Raw genomic sequence first — 24,863 nt, 5'->3', positions numbered from 1 at the left:
TCAGAAGAAAGATGGGCCTTGGTTGAAATTCTCGTGACAGAAAGGTCATGCTAGTTGCCATGACAGCCACAGCTAATTGCTTTTACATGAAGCAGTTTGTGAGGATGATGATCCAGACGAGAAAGACAACAAAAGGGTTTGGTCTTCCTCAGTGCACTCAGAAAATATGTCCTGAAATGTTTCTTTAAAAAATATGTCCTGAAATGTTTTTTTTAGAAAATATGTCCTAAATTGTTTCTTCTATTAGAAAATGTCCTAAATTGTTTCTTCTATTAGAAAATGTCCTAAAATGTTTCTTCCTTTCTTTTACATGAGGATTTTGTTTGGCTTTAGTTTAATATTTTCATGTTTCACACACATTTGATTATGAGGTTGGGTTTAGTGTGTGATAAAAAACAAAAACACTTGATTTAGCTGATTTAAGTTTTGGTCATTACAAGACATTTTAATCTTGCTTACATGAGACAGATGATGGAGCTGCTATTCTCATCTATCGGCTGTCGCTAATGGAGAACAGCTTGAGCAGAGCATTCAATCTGTGACGTTGACAAGCCAGCCAAAGACTCCAACAGTTGCCAGCTCGGCTGTTGATTCCTGTCTGTAAGGTAAGTCAGTAAATCTGTCAGCATCACTGAGAAAAGCAAAGGTTCTGTTCTGCTAAATCATGCAGACAAAACGTTGCATCGCCCCGGCTATGAAACAGAGAACAGAAAGTAAGAAACAGACTCTATAAACACACACACATAAGTATTCACTAGTGCATATCCGTACATACTGTATGCACAGAAGCAGTCAAGGGCATCAGACAAAAGGCACAGAAGCACAAGAGCCCACACACCCACCTTCACTTTGCTGTTCTTAAGCAAACAGCCTCAGGCTCAGTGAATGAGCATGTCGGTGGTGGGCTGACATTCTGTCACACACAGTGTGTGTGGAAACAGATGCCTCCTCCATACAAACACAGCCTGAAATATCCTTGTACGTTCTTCAGGATTTGGATATGGATCCAGAATAGACTGAACATTTCTATTTTTGTCAACTTTGGAATCAAAACAGGAAACTGTGTTAAGATATTTAAAAAAAAACAAAAAAACATATACCTTCAAAGGTGTAAGTAAGCTACGCCCGGTGGATCCTCAGTACAGTGAAGGTAGACAAAGAGGAGTGCGCTCTGCACCCACATACAGGTATCTCTGTGATAGGGTGACTTTACCACCAGAGGATGAGAGGGTGAGGAGGCAGGCAATGTGCCAGGGTTCTCCCCGCTGCCAGAGACACTCTAATTAAGGAGCGCAGTGGGGAGAGGGGGCGAGAACAACAGCTCTGCATTGTCACATAATGATTTTCTTATCATCTGTAGTACAGGAAACGCTGCACATCTCTTGTCTGAAGGGGATCCACATCTGTGTGTTTGTTGGGAGCCCGTCTATATAGTCACACCTAGAAACATGAAATCCCCAAAGCCTTGGTGCTATTTCCAGTGCCTGACGGAGAAAATATTCCAGTCATCTGCCACAACAAAGCAAAGCGCTGTTTGATGGGAATGAATGTAAGCAGATGCAGATGCATCGATCTTAATCCATAGACTGAGGGCTTATTTTCACTCTGTCATCAATCCATTTTATAGAGGTGGCTTGTCACCAGCCATTTACATTGATGCATGTTGAATCCACCCACAATGTTGCTCTGCATAATCAGTGATACATATTTATATCTCTGGTTACATTTGTGTAATTCCTTGCCCGTATTCAGATGTCCAGATGGATGATGACAAGGAAGGGAAGTACCTGCAGAGAAGGGCAAAGAGTCATTCAATTTCAATGTAAATTCTGAAGGCAAAGTCTTCATAAGTAAGAGGGCAAACACAATGTCAATGGCATTGCCTTTAAGTTTAAGCAATATAATTTGCACTTTTTTTTCTTCAGCATTTCACAGTTTTCCAGTTTGTCACTTTAAATCATTCTTCTGGTAAAATACCTAAAACATAACATAATTATGTAATGAAATGTGCATAAAGTTGTATTAGGTATGTGCTACTACAGCAAAAAGGAAAATAATTAGTAGATACCAAAAAAAAACCCACAGACGACTGAAAGAATAATAAGAAATAAGCAGAGTAGTGGACTGATGAACTATGGGAGGAAAGGAAAGTGTTTCTGTGTGTGTGTGTGTGTGTGTGTGTGTGTGTGTGTGTGTGTGTGTGTGTGCATTTGACCAGATGGGTCCTGGTCTGCATTGTTAGAGCAGCAGATGCCCTGGTATCCTGGGCCACAGAAATGCCTCCAGCCACTGAACACCAGAGTGCTAAAGAGGCTGAGCCCAGTAACTCGGCCTTTTCACATGTGCACTCTTTCTGATATAGCAATATAGGTTAAAAGGCATTTCCTCTTCCCATAACTCTGTACTGTTGCCACTAAGAAGAAGATCATCTGGATATGCTTCTTTTCAGTTGTAACTGGCCAGAGAGCCTGTTGAAAAGCATACACACAGTGTGTACTGCAAGAAAAGATGGACGAATACACATGTTTGTTTTTTTCAGTTTTATTTGTGTTAGCGATGCCAAGGTGCATGTCACTACCGCGAGTCATCTTTAACCGTGTTTGCGCTGCAATCAGCCTGAGACGATGGTCAAACACAAGGCGATGAGTGTCACACAGTGTGAGCTCGCTGCTGCTAAATCTCCCCGAGCACCAAAGAAACACATGACTCATCATCTTGTAGCAGATGCTGTGCTCCTCTCACTGGCTTTAGGCGATGAGGTTTGGGAGGTGCTGCAGGACTTTGTGTTGGTGATGATGATACAGCTGCATACCAAGCAGCCGTCACATGGTCTTCCTGTAGGGGAGCATCGCCCTCTAGTGGACTAGACGGGCAAAAGACAGGACTGAAAAATATCCAAGATATTTTTAGACTAAAACACTTTGATGGATACATGACTAGACTTTTACGTTGGATGATGTCATCAAAAGGTATATAATTAATTAAGATAAGTGTTAAAGGTGCTGTATGATAAGACAGATATTATATATGTTGGTTATTGTTAATCTGTCAATACTTTCTGACTACAAAATATATTTACATGATTAAAATCTGATGATTATTAGTATAATCCACTTTATTATGATCTTTATTTTGCTGGATCACACACTGTTCAGACTCAATTTTTTTTTTTCATGGTCGGTTGACAGTTAAAATGTTTTTGGAAAAGCCATTAACCTTCAACGAATAAAAACATCTCAGTGATGATGATCCCGCTTAAGGACTGCAAAACATATAGACTTGAAATCAGAGTCTTTGTAACAATACAAAGAGTCAGATCCATTTGAAGATTGTCTTCTGATTGTCTTCACCTATCAGTCATCTTGTGTTATTCCTTTAAGTCGAAGCTCCTCTTGAACCCTGAACAAATATTCTGGATCTGGATATCCAAAACTGGAATAGAGTAAGACAACACAAATCCTTTCAGTTTACTGAAACTGAATATTTTGTATTTATTCAATGGCATTACATTTGGAAATTTGTAAGGCAGCAATGATGAACATACCATTGTGGACCACCAGTCATGCTGGTCTTGTGGTGAATGTCGTTCCAGGTGATGACGTTATTGAGGCCAGTGGTGACAGATCGTCCAATAGTGAAGGTGACTCTCCTGTCGAAGGCTTTCCTCAGCAGCTTCAGGACTTTTTCACCCTCCTCGCTGGCTGGCAGAAAGGCAGTACGAGAGGTGCTGCTGTACCCCACCCCAGGGTTTGGGTGTTCAGGCTGAAATATGGAAAACAGCAGAATTAATGCAACATATACTGAACAGTTGTGATAACACTTAAATATTGTGCTTAGGAATTGTGGCAATATAGGTTTACACGACCAATATATATTGATGCATTTTGTCATATGATATCTGGATTATAGTTTATGAGTTGGAGCTCATCCTTATGTCTCCTGATAAGGAACTAAACAAGGACACATGTTGGGAGTGTTTCAACACACACACACACACACACACACACACACACACACATACACACACACACACACACACACACACACACACACACACTTCCTTTCATATGCCTGTAACCCTTAGAACATTTTGAATACTGATTCATTGAAAATGAATGAGTTGCAGCCAAACTTCTTATGGCTTTATCTTAAATATCATGTAACAGAAAAGTGTCTGCTCATTGTTACATGTGTCAGTATATGGAAGGAAGTGCTCTTCAATTTATTGAATACCCCAAACTGAATTGGCCGCCATTTCATCAATCAATAACCCATGCTTTAACGCGCACATGCATATCTGTCGACTTAATGAACGGCAACGAGCGCCCTCTGGTGGACAGACACAGTATCACAAAAAGAGATGAGAGACGCTCTGTTGACATGTTGCCTCCTCGAGTGGCTTCTAGCTTCCGTTAGAGCCTCACCCCTTGTGTCCCTGCTGGAAAACTGTACTGTATGACAATAGATCCGCAGTGCTCGAAGCCCGGCAGGCGCTGCCAGCTGCGCATCGCCGTCATGGTGCCCTCGGGCTGCGTCCCCGTGTACTCTCCGTGGTAGCTGTTGCATATCGGACAAGCGGGCTTAAACTTGAAAACCGAGTCGATACAGGCAGAGCAGAAAGAGTGAGAGCACGTCAATGTTTTCTCATCCTGAATTGTGTCCAAGCAAATGGCGCAGTCGCTCGTACTTTTACAGACTCTGGTGTTTTCCATTATTTCCGGGTATGTGTGACGAGTGTTTTCTTTTCCGCATGTGTGCAAATGGGTTGGTTTATCCCTGAGCGATGTGTGACGTCAACATAACAAAAGTATACGCACGTGTTCCGACTTTGTCATGTTACAGTGTGTTTTTGCTACTTAACAGTCGACAAGTCAACCTAAAATGTGAAAATGATGCTACATCTGTAATGTTTTCAATCACATGAGAGATACACATAATGCAAAATTGTCGTAGCCTACTCTGTAAATCAAACTCTTTTTCATTATAAGTAACAATACCTGGATTTATTGGGCCCCAAAATACTGAATGTTTCCTAAGAAACTGAACGTGCAATGGGCTACTAGTTGTTATTCTGGCCAGGCAGCAGCGGGAGAGTAAAGGTGCAGGTGAGAGGTGACCTCATCCACAAGCATCACCTTTACCTTTGCCACCACAGGAGGAGCTCTGGCAGTTGCAACACACTTGTGTTTTAGTATTAAATGAGGTTTAGCTGAAGGATCGGGAAAGGTCAATGTAGGATCTGGATTTGACGTCAGGGGGACACTGTTACCCGTTCGTCTGTGAAAGTAAGCGCCCTGGCATAGTTTGTGCGCTCTCCCTGAACTAGGTTAACTACTCCTTATTCATTTCAACCCATTACTGGGATACACAACCAAGAAAATGCTTTAATGCTTTAGTGTGTTGTTGGATACCAACAAAGCTGTAACAAACTGTTTGAGGCCATTAAACATGAAATTAATCTTATTTAAAGACTAATTTGAATTATTCTTAATGATTTCAAGTGATACACCTCTTCACTTGAAAGTGTATCTATTATAATTCATGCATAGCCTACATTACTCATTTGTTAAGGTATCGTACAAAATAAGGTACAAATTTAGGATACATTACAAGGTATTTCTGTTCACTTTGCAGTCATGATCAACTAGATGGCACAAAGTGCATTTGCAGAGTTAAGTATCTTAAATGAAGAATCTTTAATACCAGAGGAAAACAGCTCAGATCAAATCTTGATTAAGGGCCAAAACCCCAACTCACTCCAAATGGACAGTTGCTCATGGAGCGCCTGGTTTACTCAGGACCTACATTGAATATCAAATACAAACCAAAACATAACTTTTTATTCAAGTATTAAAATGTAAAGCACATTATTCGGAATATCAACAAAGTACGAATCAACACAATTAGAAAAAGCAAAACCCCAACTTTTCTTTGACAATCAATTTGTAATATGTGAAATCTCTCCAACTATTCGTCCTCCTGGCTCCTCCTCAGACATGTAATGCATAGAAATGTTTGCACAGTAGCTTTAGTGAACTACAATCCTGTGTCCCAAAAATATTTCAGTTGGTCCCTAACTAAAATACAAAGGGGATGAAAACATAATAAAAGGGTAATTGATGTTTGATCTGACCACTTAAATTAAGGACAAATGTCCCACTTGCCAAGCAGGTTACTGCACTCAGCAAAGCACTGTCACACATACAGTTGTATCAGTCTGAGGGGTATTTGGACTAGAGAATATTCATGAAGGAGAAGTTAATTTAACACACATGTGCATGACTGTGTAGTGTTTGCACTTAAAGTCAGATAGTACAGCTACATAAACATGTTGTTTAGCTTTGAAATAACACCGAAATATGTCCAAACTGCTTACTGTTCATTAATAACATCATGCTTGATTTTATCAAAAGTGAATATAAGAAAGGCACAACAAAATGAGATCGACACCCCAACCTAAATCGGATCAATTGTTCGTACAACATTTTCTTTAGTTATTTTTTTCAATGTGTATCGTAGATCATCTATTTCGATAAACAAATTCACAACAGTTACCTCATTTTAAATGAGAACATTAGTAGGCAAATCTCCCAGTTTGACAGGGACAGAGGCATAGATATTTAAAGAGCTTTTGTGCCTTTGATTTGGTTTAAGTGGTCTGTCTATATGCCCTTTTATATTTGACATCGTTATAAATCTGGTAATTAGATGAGCTCATTACCAAGAACTGAGGTAATGGCCTCAACACCTGGGAGACACCTTGAAATAACAGAACTGACCAATGAATGAAACAAATAAAACCCAGGGGAACATCCTAATGCATGTAAAAAAAAAACAACTGAAAAAAGTGCTGCAGTGAGCCATAGTTTAACATTCTTCCTATTTAGGTAACACGGAGGAACAAAAAAAAGATTGCACGCAAAAGAAGAGTTCCAAGCAATTGACATCAACTTGTAGCCACCAAGCTAATAGCCGATAGCTGCACAAACCTGTTTGCTTCGAGCACTCTTCCACACAGAGGAACCGAAAACCGTGACTGACTTCACTGAGGAAAAAAAAAAAAAAACTCCCTTACAAAAGTGCCTGCGAGTGCTTTAGATTGCAATATCTTCGAAAATGAACACTTTCTACTAAAGCAGTGCTATTTAAACAGGTAATTAGAAATCAAATTAGAGACTTACTTAAACATTACTGGGGAGATAAAACCAAGAATGTGTGCTTGTAAGAACTAAAGTAATCCCCAAAAGAGAAATAAGTATTAATACAACTGTCTTTATAAGATACAACTTAGAATTTCTAAATAATATTTAAGTAACATGAATTGCAACACGATGCTCTTAAACAAGTGCATCAGATATAGGCCCTGTTGCTAACAGTGACCGGTAGAGGACTGTGTGATACAAGAATGCACTGCACTCAAGTATTTCCTTCCACATGTAGCACAGGAATAAGCTGAACTATGCAGGAAAACCGAAACAGAGGAACAATTAGTGGAGTGAAGTGGGCTCTGCTGCAGCATTAGACGCCTGTCTGCCGAGGGCCTCGTCTTCAGCCATCCCACAAGGGACGGGCAGTCTCGGAGCACAACCTGGAGCCGAGTCATGTCCAGTCTAAGGACACTCGGAAAGTCCTACTATGTCTTGAAAGAGTCATTGAGATGCTGTCAGTCCGCCGTGATGCCTTTTTCTCTGAGCTCCTCTGTCACTCGCACCAGGTAAGTGGGGTCTGGGTAGCCAAAACTGTCAGGAGAAATAAAAAAAAAAAAGCCATCACTGCATCTGTATGAGCTGGGCAGTGCCATCTAGTCAAGGACTTCAACTGATAGCACTTCCTTTGTCAGGAATTTGAATTACAACGCTTAGTCTTTACTGAGCCACTCTCTAAGCCAACACATCTGTTAGGGAAGTTGTTGAGACTAATAAATCAAGACTCCCCAGCCATTTGCCTCCAGCTTTAAGGCCATACATACCAGCGGGGCCCGCCCCATATTGAGGTCTTGTGGTGAATGTCATTCCAGGTGATGACATTTTGCATGCCCGTAGTCATGGAGGTACCGATGGTGAAGATAAGGCGCTGTTCAAAGGCCCGGCGCAGCAGTCCCAGCACACGGTTCCCCTCAGGGCTGTCAGGGAGGTAGGCCACGCGGTCGGTTCCTGGGTACCGAACACCTGGGTTGGGATGTTCTGGCTGTTGAGGAGGTACAACAGGATCTGGTTAAAAGAGGCATTACCGGGGTTAGGGTCATTGTTTCGGTCGACGGGGGCCTGGGACTCTTTGCTAATACCCTGATCATGTTGACACGGTCATGTCTTGTATTTTTTATTTATTGTTTTTGAGAGTATGATCGAAACTGTGTTTTACATATTTTTTGTTGAATGTCTTGTGACAGGTCTCGATTAATGCAGAAGTTTCGGGTAAATTTACACTAGGTCTCTGGGGAAAGCCAGTAAAAAAGAAGTCTTCTTAGGGAGGACCGTTGAAATGTAAAAATAAAAAGCTAATGTCATCGGGGGTTATCTCGGTCGAGATGACAAATTTTATAACAGGAAGCCTGCATTATTACCTGGAGTCATGGAGTTTGAAAAATGGCATTTACCAGGCAGGGACTAAAGAAAAGATACCATTAGTTCCATTATGGACATGTAGGATCAATCACATGGACAAAAAGTAATGGACGATACAATAATAAAGAACACGGGTAGATAAATAGTCCACGCTTATCCCGCTGATCAACAAATGGCAGTAATGTGCCAAGATATGCTGCAATGGCCAGCTAAAATACTCAGAGAAAAAAAATCAGCTTTTCATGAGGAAGGAAATTAACTCCTGAATTCAGGGATACACACAGTGTATGTTGATGAGTAACACTGAAAGTAAATGTAGCTTTTAGTTGTTTACAAGAAAACATAACAGGACCAAATCACTAGGTAAATATCTCTATGAAGCGATTAGAGGACATTGAATCTCTGAACACCCTCACAGGTGTTTCCAGTTAATATGAGCTTGGATTTAAACACAAAAGCATTAGAAAACAATATTGTGTCATCGTCTAGTGTCCTTCCTGCATTAAAAGACCTGTCAATGAATTTGAGAGAGACAACTAGTTCAGGTTATGTGTTTTGAGTTGCCTATTTTGTTTATAATTGGATCAGAAATTGTACCATTAAATTGATGTATTTAGTTGTTGGACGTAAAAAGGAATATTTGTGCAGTCAAAAGCCCAGAGCGTTTAAAAATATATTGTGGCTTAATGTAGTAACACTTTGGACTAAAGAAGTACATTTAATTTGATCGTATTCCAATGTAAGACTTATGCCTGAATGGTTTTAGTTTGTTTTAATATATTCTATGAATTTCTAATATAAATATAAACTATGAATTAAAATGTTTTCTGATTTGTATTATATGTCTAAAACAACTGTGAGTTAGGTTTGATTGGATGGTTATCAAAATGAACAGTTATTACAGTAGCAATGTGTGTCACTTACAGTCTGCATCTGTATATGTTCTTGGGCTACTCACCGCCTGTAGGCCAGGAGGGAAGCTGTAGATGATGCAGATGCACCCGTTGCCTTCATGGCCAGGAAGCTCCAGATCAGAATCTCGCTCTACGATCATTGTACCATTAGCAGGTTGGTTCCCAATCAGCTGGCCGTACACTAGCCGACACACAGGACACGCTTTCTTCACCTTAAAGGCTTGATCCAGACAAGAGCGACAGAACGAATGGCCACACCTCTCCAAGGTAGTCTTCTCCACTATGTCCCCCATGCAGATTGAACAAGTACTGTTGTCCTCTGCCTCATTGTGGGAAGCCAAGCTGGAGTCCATGTCCTTCCTCTGGGCGGCCTCGTGGAGCATGGCGCAGGCCTCCTCATCAGCAGGCTTCCTGAACCTCTGCTGCTGTCTCTGGGAGCGCCGAGGCTGGGTAGGTGGAGGCTGAAGCAGACTCCCCTCTCCGTTTGGCTCCAGGACTCCCACACAGGGGAGCAGCGCCCTCTTCCTCTTGGGTCCCCCGTCCTGTTTGATCATTTCTTTGCGGGCACAGCGGCATAAGTCAATGAAAGCCTTCCGTGTCTCGCTAGAGATGGGTCCATCCATCACCCCAGCTCCACCGTTCCTGGAGCCCTCCACCGACTGCAGCCTCACGGCGCAGCAGCCCCCCCTCTCCCCTCGCCTAATGATACCAGCACTCATCCCCTGCTTGTGCTGGAAGTCAATGAGCCAAGGCCGCCCAGCTGCAGCCAGGTAATCCCACACCGCCTGTGAAACCAGCACCTCATCACTGCCCTGGCCAGCACGCACACTCATCTCATCAGAGGAAACTGCATGGAGGGGCAAACAAGAGTCATCAGCACATTATTGTATTAACAACCATATTCAAACAAACATCATTTGCACTTGTGTGTATGGATATACAGTTAGATAAGTTGCTTTGCACTAGTCCCAATTGCTATATTCAAATGCATTATGAGGAATAACCATCGTTTGCTCAGACTCTGCTACAAGAGTGTTTTTGCTTTACTTTTTCCTACATGGGCATAGCTCAAGCAATGCAATTATATATATATATATATATATATATATATATATATATATATATATATATATATATATATATATATATGTCAGTAGTTTGGTGTGAAGTGTATCTGTGCATGACAAAGTAAATCTATCATCTCAATATGAGCAGCTCTTCGCGGTGGCTGCAGCACGTCAGATATTCACAACAGGCAGCATTGCTGAGGACGTATCAGCTGTTCAGAGATTCAGACTGTAAACAAAGGAAACTAAACCCCGTCATCCGCGGAACACATGAAAGCCCACCGACAGCCACATGCAAACACAACGGTGACACTTCTGTGGGATGGAATATTACCTTGTGATCCCATAAATCCCTTCAATTGTGAATAAAGCGTCCTGTTGAACAGAGAAAGGAGAGGAAGAGAAACTGAAGGACTGGAACAAACGTTATCACAGCTGCTCGGCGATATTTCGACTGAGGCAGTCTCCCGCAAGGAGCGAAGGGAAATTTAGCGATCTCGCAACATTAGCTCAGACTTTGATACATTTCGCGTCAACATTGAGCTAAAGTGGTTTCCCCGCTGATTACTTCGGTACCTCACCCTTTGCCGTAGCTCGTCGGGGAGGTTTCCGGCTGGATTAAAGAGCACAGTGCTCCATCAGAGGAGGCCTTTATTTCTGACGTGCCGCTGCAGTTTATCCGCGGATAATTAGTCTTCTGTAGTCAAGACATGCTATCCAAACGTATTCCCAGCTCATGTCTCTTTAGATTTTCAACAGCCCTTCCCTGGCTCAGCCGAATAGCATCCAAATCCTGCACCCCGTCCCCAGTCTCGCCTGCGCTTGCCTGCCTCGCACGTCCTTGGGCTAGGCGGAACACAGAGTAAATAGCATTTGGAGTTACTCTTCTTATCTTATCCGACCACGCTAGCTGTGTGACAGCTTTCCCCGGGCCGATAATTTGCTCCTTCTTCTCATTTTGAGTGTGTGTGTGTGTGTCTCCGCCAGCAGCCCGCGTCCTCCCTGTTGACTGTGAGGAGCGAGCACGAGCACAGCCTGCCCACAAGGGGACTGGGACCTGCGAGAAAGTGTAACCAGGAAGTTCGTCACTAAGCTGCCATGATTGGCTGACAAATGGTGGTTTGTGTTTTTCTCTTCTCTCCGTGCTGAGTGAATCATACTTCTGTCGTGATTAACAGCGTTATTGACAACGCAGCGCTGCATACAGTACAACAGCCCACGCGCCATCGAGGGGATACCCACTCGTTCAGTTCTAATGCAAATGAGGCTGTCTCTCAGGGTACACCGACTTATTGACAGCAATTATGTAATTGTTGATACTTTTGTACTTTTGACAGGATATGTCGTTTGGATTTAAGCTTTTATTATTCAAGCACACGTAATTCAAATATATATATATATATATATATATATATATATATATATATATATATATATATATATATATATATATATATATATATATATATATATATATATATATATATATATATACATATATATATACACAATCCAGGTTGTTGTTTTAGTGCTCTTAGCTATGAAATATCACGATTGAGAGAAAGAACATGTTTACTTCAGGTTGGGAAAGTCTATCGAGGAGATCTTTCAATCAATTAGTGATATTGTCAACTCAATTTCTGTAAACATACTTTTGAAAAGGGATACATATAATAATAATAATAATAATAATAATAATAATAATAATAATAATAATAATAATTCAGGGAGGGAGCAAATTCAATTGGGTGTGCTGTGCTGTCCAAATTTAATATGGGAAATATGGAGATTGTCCCTAAATCAGCCTCGTCCTCGTTGCGATGCTTTTCACACACGTAAGTTTCCCTCCAACATGAGACAGTGGTTGTATCAAAGAGAGCTCATACAACAAGAGACGTGTTATTTGCCTAAAACTGATTCACAGCCCTGCTAATGCAATATATTTCCAAAACAACTGACTTCATAACAAAATTTCACACCCAGTGATTGCAATAATGTCTTCAGCCTCATTCATATACACATCTGTAATGACTAAGCCTTCATTCATCCTGTAAAAATCAGTGATTTCTTGTTATTCTTGTTGTAGGTGTCTTAAGTGTTGATTAGTTTTTCCTCATCTAATTAAAAACATTGCTGACACAGCGGCATACAACTATGTTACAAATCCCCAACAGTCTGCAGCTGGAGGAAAATGTAGCTCCAAGGCTTTCACTGAAACCCTGCTAAGATCTGATTCCCCTTCAAGGTGGATTTTTCGGTTAGATTTAGGAGGTGACAGTTGGCACTGCTGTCAAGGTCCATAGACGTTGGATCCCCCTGCTATACAGCTTTAGGCCAGCAACATCATGCGCGCAGTACATTTTACACAATTTCCCAAAACACATTTAATACTTTAATTTTATTGTTTCTTAATTTCATTTTAATAAAACTTGGCATTCAGATCCACTAATATCTGGGGTTTCACTCATCATATAATAATTAGATTAACACTGCTGAGGCATTTGACTAATTTCCCTGTTGAACACTTGATTTACTTGCTGTAGTTGGATCAACTCAGTTCATTTGAGGTTATCATACTTTTCACTAAATTTTTCTGACAGCACTTCAAATTACTAACTTCTTTTATTGCAGCCATATACGCATTAAAACACATTCTTCATGTGGTATTCTATTAATGTCGGTGGATAAAGTCAAAATCTTCGTACACAGACAACTTTGTCCCGGAGCTGGAGATCAAAGCAAAGCATGCGTCATAACGTGACACTATTTGGAGTCAGTCCATTAAAACTGAATTAGTGGCCGAGTATGTAGGCCTTTTTTTTTTTTAGATATAACTTCAGATGAGTGTTACATGAATGTAGGACATCCAGCTGTGAATCAGACCCCATTGCTACGGTCATAATGCCTGCAGGGGTTGTTCAATTATTCATTGTATATGGCGCAGCTCTTGGATTTGTGTGGGCTGTTTACTGACGTCAACTTGTCTGTTTGCTGAAGGAAAGGTGTCCCAAATGCAACCTTGTAAAGTACAGAGTTGAAAAGCCCTATTGTAATAATGTATTAGGTGGATGTATTGTTATTTTCTTGAAATGCTGGGAAATTGAGGGGTTTCCTTCCATTTTTCTAATATGCAAACATTTTAAATCATCAAATGTTGTTCTTGTAATTTGTTGGTAATCAGTAAATTTGTATTTATTTTGTTTTTAGTTTCAGTTTATATTACATTTTATAGAATTTACAAGCATAAATACGAGCATGTGAATGAAACTCTCTAAGACAATCTGACATGTGAAATGTGAGATATGACATTATCACTGAACAACACAAAGTAAAATTAATTATAATAAAAACATGTCTTTTGTTTGCAGTTATGCTGTCTGAAGCTATAAAGCATTTTATTTCCAACAGCCAGAGTTTCAACAGTGACACACTTTATAAATGCTGTCATTACTATCACGCCAGTGGGGAGACCACATTCAGAAGAAAAATAGGTTTTAATATCACAATATTGCATCCAAACTATGGCTCATGACTGATAGAAAAGATGGCTATTCCCCATCAAAATCACTTTGTAGCCACAGAAGGAGGTAATTAAAGTTTTACTGATGTCTATTTTCTTTCATGATGACTAATTAATGAGAGTTAATTGTTAAGTTACAGTCTTCAGTGGCTTTATGGTACAGGTTGAATCTTTTGATGGAAATAAAACAACTACGGTACACCTACAGGGGGGAATAATATTATAAGGTAATGTTAATACACAACTTACACTTTGAGATTACTGACAGAAATACAGTTGAGATTTCTACTGCCATGGTTTGCTTCACAAAGGTTATATACCTAGTTTTATGAGGATTACATATTCATAGTTTACATGGCTTATGAGCTTGAAAACGTGCATTCAGCTCTTGTCTGGGCTCCATGTCCCCTCCTCTATATGGGCTAAAACTGGGACCGAGCAGTTATACTGTGCGCTCCAAGTACAGCATTTCTTGCCAACAAAAACTCCTGTCTGCCAACTACCTCCAGCCTCTCATCTAAATGTCTTTCCTCCGACATAAGGCCTGCCATTGTTTTGGCTCCACCCCTAGTCCTTGAACGGTACAAGGTCATCAGAGGTGGAAAGAAAGAAAACCTCTTTGTCACCAGTCACCAATACACATCCACTAAACCATTCTCTGTATATAATGTGCCAAACGTCTATTATTTCCGATATTTTCATTCCCTCTGCTTACATTGTTGGTTGTGTTGCACACATTCAGAAACTCCCCAACATTTGTATTCTTGCTGCTCTCTCTTCTCCTGCCTTCTCGCTATTGTGCAGCGCTCTATCGACAGCTGCCAAGCCTCATATTGGTGACACTGCCTCTGAGCCTATCTTCTCTCTTGTCCAAGTCCAACTGTTTCAAGAAGCTCTCAAAGTGATCCTGAGTGCCACTAAGAAAATCACTTGAAGTAAAACACCATGACAGCAGGTACATCTGACAACTACCCCTCTTATTAGGGACCGAAACTGATGTCGCTAAGTTTGAGCTTCACTCTATAATGGCAAAGAGCGAGAAAATGGCATCTGTTGATAAGCCGGATGAGAAGCGAGCTGTGAAAGGAGATGCTTTGGTTTCCACCACTGCATGTGCAAGAGATTAGCTACAAGCCACAATCTAGTGTTTCTCGTCATCTCTAAAGGCTGAATTGCCCAAAGTCCTCTGCCTTGCCCATGATACTGTCAATGTAGGCAATGTTTTCGAAATCAGTAGAATCTTTTTGAGTGGGATTGGTGACCTGCAGCAACTCTGAACTGGTTCACTCATTTATTTTCTCTTTGTGCTATGTTCACACTAAAAGCGTCAAAACGGCCAATCGTGGGCAGCTACAAGTCTCCAAAGAGTAATATTTGCGAAAGCGCTTGTTGACATAATTATGTTGACCAACAGCACTGAGAACTGCTTAATAGATTTTTTTTTTAGCTGGAACGGAACAGGGTGAAACAAAACACAGCCACTAATTAGCAAACACTCTTGTATGAGAAACGTTTATTGAATGATGTCCCTTGTAATGCCTTACTAACAAAAGGAACATGATATCTAAATTAATTTGCCTATCAGTGCATGGTATGATTTAAACTCCTGCAACATGCTTTTTGTGCCCTCAACTTGTAGTATATTTTTATATATCTGATTCATCTGTATATCATTATAACTTGTAGTATATTTTTATATATCTGATTCATCTGTATATTTTTATTCAATCTTAATATTCTTCTTTGTTACTGCTATTTTTTCTGTTATTACCATTTAATTGTTTATTTATATTACTTGTTTATTTTTAATTTATTACTTTTTACTTGTGAGCAGTGCTACTGTAATCCTGTAATTTCCCCACAGAGGGACTAATAAAGGATTATTTTATTGTATCTTATTTTATGATCCAATAATGTATATTAGTCAAGTATAACACACACACACACACACACACACACACACACACACACACACACACACACACACACACACACACACACACACACACAAATACCATGTATCTGCATTAACATGCTTTAACTTGATTAGTGCATTTTGCATCATTTCAATGCTTTCCAGCGTGTCTCTAGAAGCCATGTGACTCCTTTCTAGAATTGTCTGTGACGTCTTCGGCCTGTGGCACACGTGCACGCTCCGTACCAGGCGGGCAAAACCACGTCACGAGAATCAAAATCACGCGATGTTTGGTCTGACACCAAACGCGTCTACGTTGAACGAGAGTTAACTATTTAGGTTTTACTTCTAATTTTGTTGCCAGTCACCACAGCTTTATAACACGTTTAGATATCGTGGAACAACGAGGGAATTGCTGAAACAGTAGAGATGTAAGTCTTGGGTTTACTATGTGGTCGTGTCCGGTCAGAGCTGCCGAGCTACACGTCTTCGTAGTGTGTTAACCGGCAGCACAGGCTAACTTAGCTCAGCGCGCGAGTTAGCCGCAGAGGTTCATACTTACACGGCTGTCAAGAGTGAAGGACGCAGCACATTGTCGACTGCTTCCCCTCAGTCTAGTGTACAGGTGCACCACGACGTCCCACAAGATGACGCTCTAGTTTACCCTATTTGCATAGACGTTACGCGCCTCAGCTCCTTTATCGTCGGCTAATTGGCTAATGACAAGCGACACAAGGGTACCGTTAATGTCAGCACTGAGAAAGTGTGGAGTCACGATCAGCTCGGAAGATTTCCCTTTCGCTTATAAAAGCTGACGCCAATTCACACATGCTTGTCAGCGAGACACATAATACATGTTGTCATGCATATCGTTACTTTTCCTCTCAGCATGCTCGTCTAATACTTTCTCTGATACACAGACAATATTACTATCTGTCTTGTAATATGAGCAGGTTCACCTGTTTGATTAAAGGGCGTATTTAAAAGTTTTTCTTGGAGCAAACAGGAAGCGTCAGGGCCTTTGCTTTGAGGTGAAACGTGGAAAATACCAGGGGAGGTTCTCGTGCTAATCTGGAATGCATGAGTGACACTTTCGCAACATCTTTCAACGTGACCATAAATATACTGCACCCTATACACGTGGGCCACCAGATAAGCACCCCACCCCTTTGGCTGTAAAAAATGCATGCCCAACTGATATTTATAAACGTGACACATTTGGCTCTTGGTTATTTAGTCACTTTAGAATGAACATTGGAGATTGTATTAATGTCTTTATTACCTCTTTCTACTCTTTGTCATTAGGCAGTCTGCAACAGCCAAGTGGTATGACAGACGAGACTCTGTTTTTGTAGAGTTCTGCGTGGAGGACAGTAAACATGTGAAAGTTCATTTCGACAAGTCTAAATTTGATTTTGGGTAAGTTGCATATGACATAAAATAGTAATGTTCCTGATTATTTATTATCGTTCACAGAATCATCTCAAAGAAAATACACGTTGCATTCAAGGTCCTCTCTGTGGTTTAGTGTGTTAACAGAATGATGACAACACAAGATGTTGGCAGTTGTGAAGGACATATCAAAGCCTCTTTTCTTTTTACCTTACAGCTGTGTCACTGGAACAGATAATGTCAAACAACACAACACAGTGGACCTTTTCGGGGAGATTAACCCCAAAGTATGTTTGTCATCTGTAGACATAATTGCAATTGTACCACTATTATGATTTATTCCTCTAAAGCTTTCATCAAACTCTTTGTTCCACTTAGGACTCAAAACACAGACGCACTGATAGGTCTGTATTGTTATGTTTACGAAAAGCAGAGGCTGGGAAATCATGGCCGCGACTTACTAAAGACAAAACAAAGGTAATTTTCATTCTTTGTTTAAAAAAGAAAACCTTGTGCACTCCAGATACTGCCAATTTAAGATGCTTTATTAAGGACACAGGATTAAAAGCATGACAATTCTTAGTTCCAAGAATGATGATGACATACTGAACACCTATGTTAATATTAACACTAGAAAACAGCTAAATTGTTAATTATTGTTAAATATTGCCTTTCTTTAACATTAATCTACCTTCTCTTAGTGCAACTGGCTTAGTGTGGACTTCAATAATTGGAAGGACTGGGAGGATGACTCAGATGAGGACTTGTCAAGTTTTGACAAATTCTCAGAGGTAAACATATTGCACAATGCTAAGGCGTGAGTATGTCCACATATTGAAGTGCTGACACAGTATCAGAATAAGATTAACCTTTGTCACCTGTGCATTTCCCCAGATGATGAACACAATTGGAAGGGAGGAAGTGCCTGGTTTAGATGATGCAGGAGAAGAGGTATAATCGTATTCCTTCACTGGCAACTGCCGTTACAGGGGGCTTTATGTTTTTAGGTTTTTGCGATATCTCAGCAACTCCTGAAAGGAATTTTGTATTTCAAATTTGGCACAAAAGTCCACTGCGTGCTAGGTTAATCTGATTCAATTTTGGTGGTCAAAGGTCAAGGTCTTTGTGACCTCACAAACATGTTTTGGGCCATCAAATTATGAAGTGATGACATTTCGGACAGATATGGATGTGAACTGCAACATGAGTAGTTTGTGGAGGAATACAACGGTGAGGTGGTAACTCTAGTTTCTGCTTTCTCTTGCAGCATGAATTTGGAGACAGTGACAATGAACGTAAGTATTATTCTAAAAGAGCTGTCGGATCATTCATAATCAGAGTGTCACTAGATCCCATTGGTGAAGACATGATACTAGGCAATAAATGCTAAATTCATACAATTATGACTGTTTAGGATCTGTGAAGAAACCTATACAATGTTTAGGGAGAAGATGATCGTGCCATGTCGTGGTGGTGATATGTTAGGAAAGGCTTGATTGTAAAGGTCTGGTATTGAAGGAGAATTCATTTAATCAGTGGTTAACTTTTAAAATCACAAAGGGGTAGGTTTGGATATGTATGCCATTAAATCATTTTTTTTTAATTTTTTTTTTGGTGCGTTCATTTTTATGTTTTTATTATTAAAAAGTTAACAATTAGGTTAAGAACTAATCACATTCTCAAAAGTCACATTTTTTATTTTGTCTTTTTTCCAGATATGCCCGACCTTGAGTAAATGATTGTGGATGTCACCTCAGTAGTAAATATAGCGTGTTAAAATCAATTGGAGAGAGACGAGACATGCGTTGTGCAGCCATGTTGGTGAAGAGACTTCATCTCCACAGTTTCCAAAGCAAAACCCGTCAAGGGAGTGACTGTTGAAATCAGAGATGCACAAAGATCCATAGCGACATATAATGCTGTGCTTGGCTGTTCTGTTCTGCATGGACAATTCTGTTCAAATGAAAATGTTCTTGTTCATTGACTTAAATGACTGTAATGGGATGTGCTGATGTCTTACACCTTTTCTCTGTTTGTTGTTGCAATGTCAGGTTATGTATTTACCATTGTGATTTCTAATGAAAAAAAACAACTCCAAATGCCTATTTTCCAAAAAAGTAGAATTTTTTAATGAATATTTTCCCTTTTTAATGTTTGTATTGTAAAATGCACTTATGTTTGTTAATTTAAAAAGCAGGAGCTCTGCTTGAAATGGGTTTTCTAAAGTATGCCAACATCTGCACATATTTAACAATGATTTAATTTTGTTAACATACTTGAACATTTAAAATAAACAGATATGCTTGTGCTTATAATTTACATGTTATATTGACATTATGGTGGAGTGGTTATACCTTTGCAAAGGTGAGTTAGTTTCTGTATGCCAGTGTATAAAGCCTAAGTATTGAAGCATCACTTCAACTCAATTAAGTTAAATAATCACTAAGGAAGGATTTATTATTTGCTATTGTTGTTGGAATGTGGTCTGATAAAAGCATCCATCTTTTTAGAAAATAATCTGTGTTTCCATTTAAAGTGCTTCTTTGCTGAACTGCAACAATAACTCAAAGGGAATTTTTCTCCAAAAAGACTCAACTTTGCCAAATACCCTGATTTGTCTAGCTTAGTCTGCTAAATCCTCATAATAATTTTGGTCTTATCTCCTCCATTAAAACTTGTCCAGGAAGGAATCTCTTGAACACCAGTATAGAAAAGGGGGACAATTACACATTAATATAATTATATATGCTCTTAAATTTACATATGTGCCTAGGAAATATACCAGACTTTAAAAACTCTTCATCCTTAGACCTGTAAAATGTGAAGTCTTTCTCTGTTACCACTGTTGTGCTAATGTTTCACAGCACTGCTCTCACTTCTTTCTAACGTCACTAGGGTTTTCAGGGGATTACCATCTCTGTACTTTTATAGAGAAAGAAAATAGAAGCATGGAATTCCTTCCTGAAAAGCTATAGATTTGCTTTTTTTTGTGTCCCTGTTGTATGGGATTTTTCATAACATGACAACTGCAGTACACAGATCCCCTTGCAAATAATTAGTAAAGATGCCACTTCCTAATTCTTTGATGATGCTCATTGGATCTAGTATTAAGAGAAATTCTCAGTCTGTAAATGCCATAGATTATTCATGGCAATAGGAATTTTATAAAGTCGTCATACAAATGGATCATTTCAAGGAAGAATAACATAATTAATCCCTACTGGTGATTTTTAATCCGCACCTTTTAAGTCTAGCATATTTAATAATGTTTGAGTCCTTCGTCTTGTACCCTGCAATACACGGTCTCACCACTATGTGGCGAGTGCAGTCCACATCCTCTGATGTGAGATGTTTAGAGCTGCATGTTATTATGCATGTGTCAGCAGTCTGGACCCAGGGAACAGGAAAATACAATGCAAGCACCTTTTTAACATCCTCCCCTAAAACTAAACTGTGGGTTTAATTTAACAAAAGGTGGCTTACCACTGACAGAGGGAGTCATGAGAGGGACATAATACTCCTCACAATAGAGGTGCAGCAACTGGCAAACTATTACACTGTCAGAAGCAGGAACACAGGATAAACACTGATATCCAAAAAGTGTTTTATTCTCCAGCAACAACCCTTATTGTTCATCATATAATGGTACATTTTGCTCATAATTTTCACATTTTGAGGTGGTTAAAAAACATTCAAACGTCAAGCTGGGAAACAGGAAATCATAACTTCCAAAGTGGAGTGATAAAAGTGTCTGCTGGCTATATTTGTACATTCTTCATCCAACACAACTCTCTGGAGAGTGAATGCAGAGGCAAATACATATATATAGCCACTCTGGCCCATGGACAAGGGAGCTCACAGATTCAACAGTGATGGCAAGACAAACAGATCATAGAAACCAGCAGAAACTGTTACTGCCAGCGATTTGTCTCTATGCATGAAAGGAGAAAAGCAGTGAGCTCAGCATAATCCTTTCAGAGGGATGCGGCCGTCCCTCTGGCTGCCCTGGTCAGCATGATGCTCCAGTGCAGAAGCTCAATGCTCGGCCTGCTCGCCCCTCTTCCCCTCCGACCGTGGATTTTCCACCGCTTTATCCGACCTGAGCCTCCAAACCCGCCCATCACACACACAAACACACACACACACAAAGTAAAACTGTGCCTAATCAGTTCTGCTGCCAAAAAAACTAATTTGCATCAATTCAGAGCACAAGTGGAGACATTGCTCATGCTTTGGTGATCACAGCTTTGATTAGAGTGAATATTATTGGTACTACGTAGAGAGAACGGAAATAAAATCATAGAAATATTGTGACAATTGGACAATATAGTGACATTATTCTGTGCTTGGAAGATGTAGAATACAGTCAAATTCAAGCAATACTCCCACTGCACTCCATCTCTACCAGCTCTTCCTGCCACAAGCCCACCGTCCACTTTTCTCAAGGTAGCTCATTGACCAGTGGTGTTATGAATGATGAATTTGTTTGTATGAATGGTTCAATCAAACTGTTGGTGGTACAAGATATCCACCTCGTCCAGTAAAACTAGGCTTGAAAGCCCTAAGCGGAAATAAAAGATGCTCCAAAGTATTATATATTTAGTTTACTTCACTCCATGTACGTTCAACCTCGTCCTGATTTCAAAAGTACCCTGCAGTGTGACTGCAGTACATGGATAGCTTTTCTACATGAACAAGTTAAAGTTATTATCAATGACCAGTTTGATTATTTCCCGGCCTTTTAAACTTCCATTAGTCCATATTCAGAGTAATTTTTAAAATGAGCAGACAGAGGCAGGTCCAGGCAGGAGAACGGTTAAATTATTTTGTTTTGATTTGTAGTATTGTTTTCTGGCCCCTCCCCTGGGCCCGGCGAGGCTGCTGTGGCCCCTGGGGTGTTATAAAAAGGCCTCCGAGCTCCCCCTGCTCTGGTAAAGAGGCTGAATGTCTGCAGGACATGCTTAACGTCTGTCTATCCATGTTCTTCGACTAACAACCAACAGGGTTGGCACATAGATGCAGAGAGACTGGCCTATTGCTCCACTCAGGAGCTTTCTATGACAGACATCAGAATTCAGAGCAGCAGATTGTTCACAGTTGCACGAGAGTTACATGTTGAGCAGTTTAGGTGTAGCTATAGAGAGGTATTTTCTGTCTTTTTATCATCATCCACACAGTCTTTTATTGCGGAGAAACAGAATCTCATTTTAGTTGCTTAGTTAGTATTTTTGTTGACTTTTTATCCCTCCATTCTTTAGAAGTTGCTTTTTGACCTTTTGCCATCATGTGGGAGTTCAGGTCCATGTCCTTCTGGCGGGCTGTGTTTGCCGAGTTCTATGGTACCATGTTCTTTGTATTCTTTGGGCTTGGGGCAGCCCTCCGCTGGACCACTGGGCCCCACAATGTTCTCCATGTTGCCTTTTGCTTTGGGCTGGCGGCTGCCACCCTCATCCAGTCTATTGGCCACATCAGTGGAGGACACATCAACCCAGCTGTGACCTTTGCCTACCTGATTGGCTCCCAGATGTCTCTGTTCCGTGCTTTCTTCTACATCGTGGCTCAGTGTCTTGGAGCACTGGCTGGTGCTGCCGTTCTGTATGGCGTCACGCCCACCAACATGAGAGGAAACCTAGCCCTCAACACGGTAAGATTACCTGCCAGAGACTGAAATATGTACATTACGAGAAGTAAGCTGACTGTGCTCTGACTCCTGTATTCTATATACACTGACTGTTGAATATTCAACAAAATTAAGTTGCCAATTCTGGTTTGAGAAATAATGTCAATATTAAAATTGACAAGTTTTACATTCAGAAAGGTTGTAAAAATCACAATATTTACCATCATTAATTACATCATAAATTTCATCTTTCAGCTGCAGCCAGGCATCAGCCTGGGCATGGCCACCACCATGGAGGTCTTCCTCACCCTGCAGCTTGTCGTCTGCATCTTTGCTGTGACTGATGAGAGGCGCAATGGACGCCTGGGCTCTGCTGCCCTCGCCATTGGTTTCTCTGTGCTCATGGGGCATCTTCTCGGGGTAAAAAACAACTGGGAGAAATCTGAAACAGCTCACTGGGTCCATTTAAAAACTATCACCATAGTATCACGTCCCATTTATACATGTACAGTCTTATCCCTGATCTACCTTCTGTCTTTCACATAGATGTACTATACTGGAGCAGGAATGAACCCAGCAAGGTCCTTCGCCCCCGCTGTCCTGGTCAGGAATTTCGTCAACCACTGGGTAAGATGATCAGATCTGTGAATCTTGTGACCCTTCAAAGTCTGGCAAACTAAAGTCATGTGAGATCTTCAAACTTTAACGCATTCTGCTTTTCTGTTTCCGACAGGTGTACTGGGTGGGACCGATGATTGGCGGTGCCATGGGTGCTCTGCTGTATGACTTCATGCTGTTCCCCCGTGCGCGCGGCCTGTCAGAGAGGCTCGCCACACTGAAGGGCATCCGGACCCCAGAGGCTGAGGGTCAGCAGGAGACCAGGGGAGAGCCGATCGAGCTCAAGACACAGGCCCTATAAGCCTGGAGAAGAAGAGTGGCTTTCTGACGCCCCCATCCCCATCCCCCACCCCTCAATCTGCACCCTCAGTTCCCGGTCCATCCTCAACCAACCCAGCTTTTCTGTGCTCATACCTCCTCCCCGCACCCACACATGCTAACTGATTCCAAACACCTTTGCTATCTTTGATCTGCATCCAGAACTGGACTAACCGTATGACAGGGAAGGGGAACCCAGAGCCCCGACCACCTCGCCTGATTTCCCTTCGACCCAACCTTCTTCCTCTTCCTCCCCCTCCTCCACCTCTTCCTTCCCCTTGGACTGCAGGATAAAGATGGAGGGTTAGAAGAAGACTTGCCACTGAAGGAAGCACCCTGTGCCCTGCGGTGTGGAGAGTCAGTCCCTCCTGGCTGACCAGGTGGCTATAACTGCTCAGGACAGGGGCCTCTTTCGCTATCTTTCTTTCACTTTCTCTCTTTTTCCGTTTTTCTCCCTAATTTGTAGTCCGCTAGGAGTGAAACTACAGTAGAGCAGTGGACTTCTGCATGCTTTTCCATTTTGATCCGGTGTGATCTCGCCCTTTGTTTAGTTTTGTTTAATGAACTTGGGTAAAGTACATGTCCGTATTGTATTTTACCAGTGTTTATTTGGCTCACATTGTGAGTGTGTGTTTGTGTGAGACAGCGAGTGGGTATGCATGCATTTCTCTGTGCATGTGTATGCGTGTGTGCTTGTTTTAATTCTTTTTTTTCTTTTTCTCTTTTTATTGCCACAATCCTGTCTGTATCATTACTTTTTATTAATCATACAAACATATATTTTAGGAAACGATGTGGCCTTTTCCACACCCTAACTGGTACTGCAAAAGTTCAACGGACTCTATGTTTAGAGTGATCCCTCCTTTAAATATCAGATGAAAATAATGTCTGCCTTCAAGTCAAATTTTAAAGCCAAATTCATTCAGTTCAGAGAT

At 40.8% G+C, this 24,863-nt stretch overlaps 4 protein-coding genes across 6 annotated transcripts; 2 read left to right on the top strand and 2 right to left on the bottom strand.

Annotated features, from left to right (window-relative positions):
- Positions 1-2,525: 2,525 nt before the first annotated feature.
- Positions 2,526-4,712, bottom strand: LOC137800892 (probable E3 ubiquitin-protein ligase DTX3). Its single transcript, XM_068598259.1, has 3 exons — positions 4,425-4,712; positions 3,545-3,762; positions 2,526-3,432 (listed from the first exon to the last, which is right to left on the bottom strand). Exons 1-3 carry the CDS (start codon positions 4,710-4,712, stop codon positions 3,354-3,356), a joined length of 585 nt encoding a protein of 194 aa, XP_068454360.1. The 3' UTR covers positions 2,526-3,353.
- A 1,155-nt stretch (positions 4,713-5,867) lies between these two features.
- On the bottom strand, positions 5,868-16,903 carry dtx3 (deltex E3 ubiquitin ligase 3). Of its 3 annotated transcripts, XM_068597593.1 has the most exons (5): positions 11,127-11,610; positions 10,880-10,920; positions 9,523-10,325; positions 7,970-8,187; positions 5,868-7,739 (listed from the first exon to the last, which is right to left on the bottom strand). In XM_068597593.1, the coding sequence occupies exons 2-5, from the start codon at positions 10,890-10,892 to the stop codon at positions 7,664-7,666; spliced, it is 1,110 nt and encodes a 369-aa protein (XP_068453694.1). In that variant the 5' UTR covers positions 10,893-10,920; positions 11,127-11,610; the 3' UTR covers positions 5,868-7,663. The 3 variants fall into 3 exon arrangements, with proteins under 3 accessions (XP_068453694.1, XP_068453696.1, XP_068453695.1); XM_068597595.1 differs by lacking the exons at positions 10,880-10,920; positions 11,127-11,610 and adding an exon at positions 16,543-16,903; XM_068597594.1 differs by lacking the exon at positions 10,880-10,920.
- Positions 16,270-19,691, top strand: ptges3a (prostaglandin E synthase 3a (cytosolic)). Its single transcript, XM_068597596.1, has 8 exons — positions 16,270-16,411; positions 17,286-17,399; positions 17,590-17,659; positions 17,751-17,849; positions 18,074-18,163; positions 18,267-18,323; positions 18,640-18,667; positions 19,088-19,691. Coding segments are annotated over exons 1-8 (480 nt in total). The 5' UTR covers positions 16,270-16,409; the 3' UTR covers positions 19,108-19,691.
- Positions 19,692-22,656: 2,965 nt separating this feature from the next.
- On the top strand, positions 22,657-23,911 carry mipa (major intrinsic protein of lens fiber a). Its single transcript, XM_068597257.1, has 4 exons — positions 22,657-23,016; positions 23,248-23,412; positions 23,539-23,619; positions 23,726-23,911. Exons 1-4 carry the CDS (start codon positions 22,657-22,659, stop codon positions 23,909-23,911), a joined length of 792 nt encoding a protein of 263 aa, XP_068453358.1.
- The last annotated feature ends 952 nt before the right edge of the window (positions 23,912-24,863 follow it).

This window comes from Clinocottus analis, unplaced genomic scaffold (assembly GCF_023055335.1).
Source record: "Clinocottus analis isolate CAN_PGR_092001 unplaced genomic scaffold, fCliAna1.0.p SCAF_4, whole genome shotgun sequence".
Classification (NCBI taxonomy): Eukaryota; Metazoa; Chordata; class Actinopteri; order Perciformes; family Cottidae; genus Clinocottus; species Clinocottus analis.
This window is presented reverse-complemented; position numbering and strand designations above follow the sequence as displayed.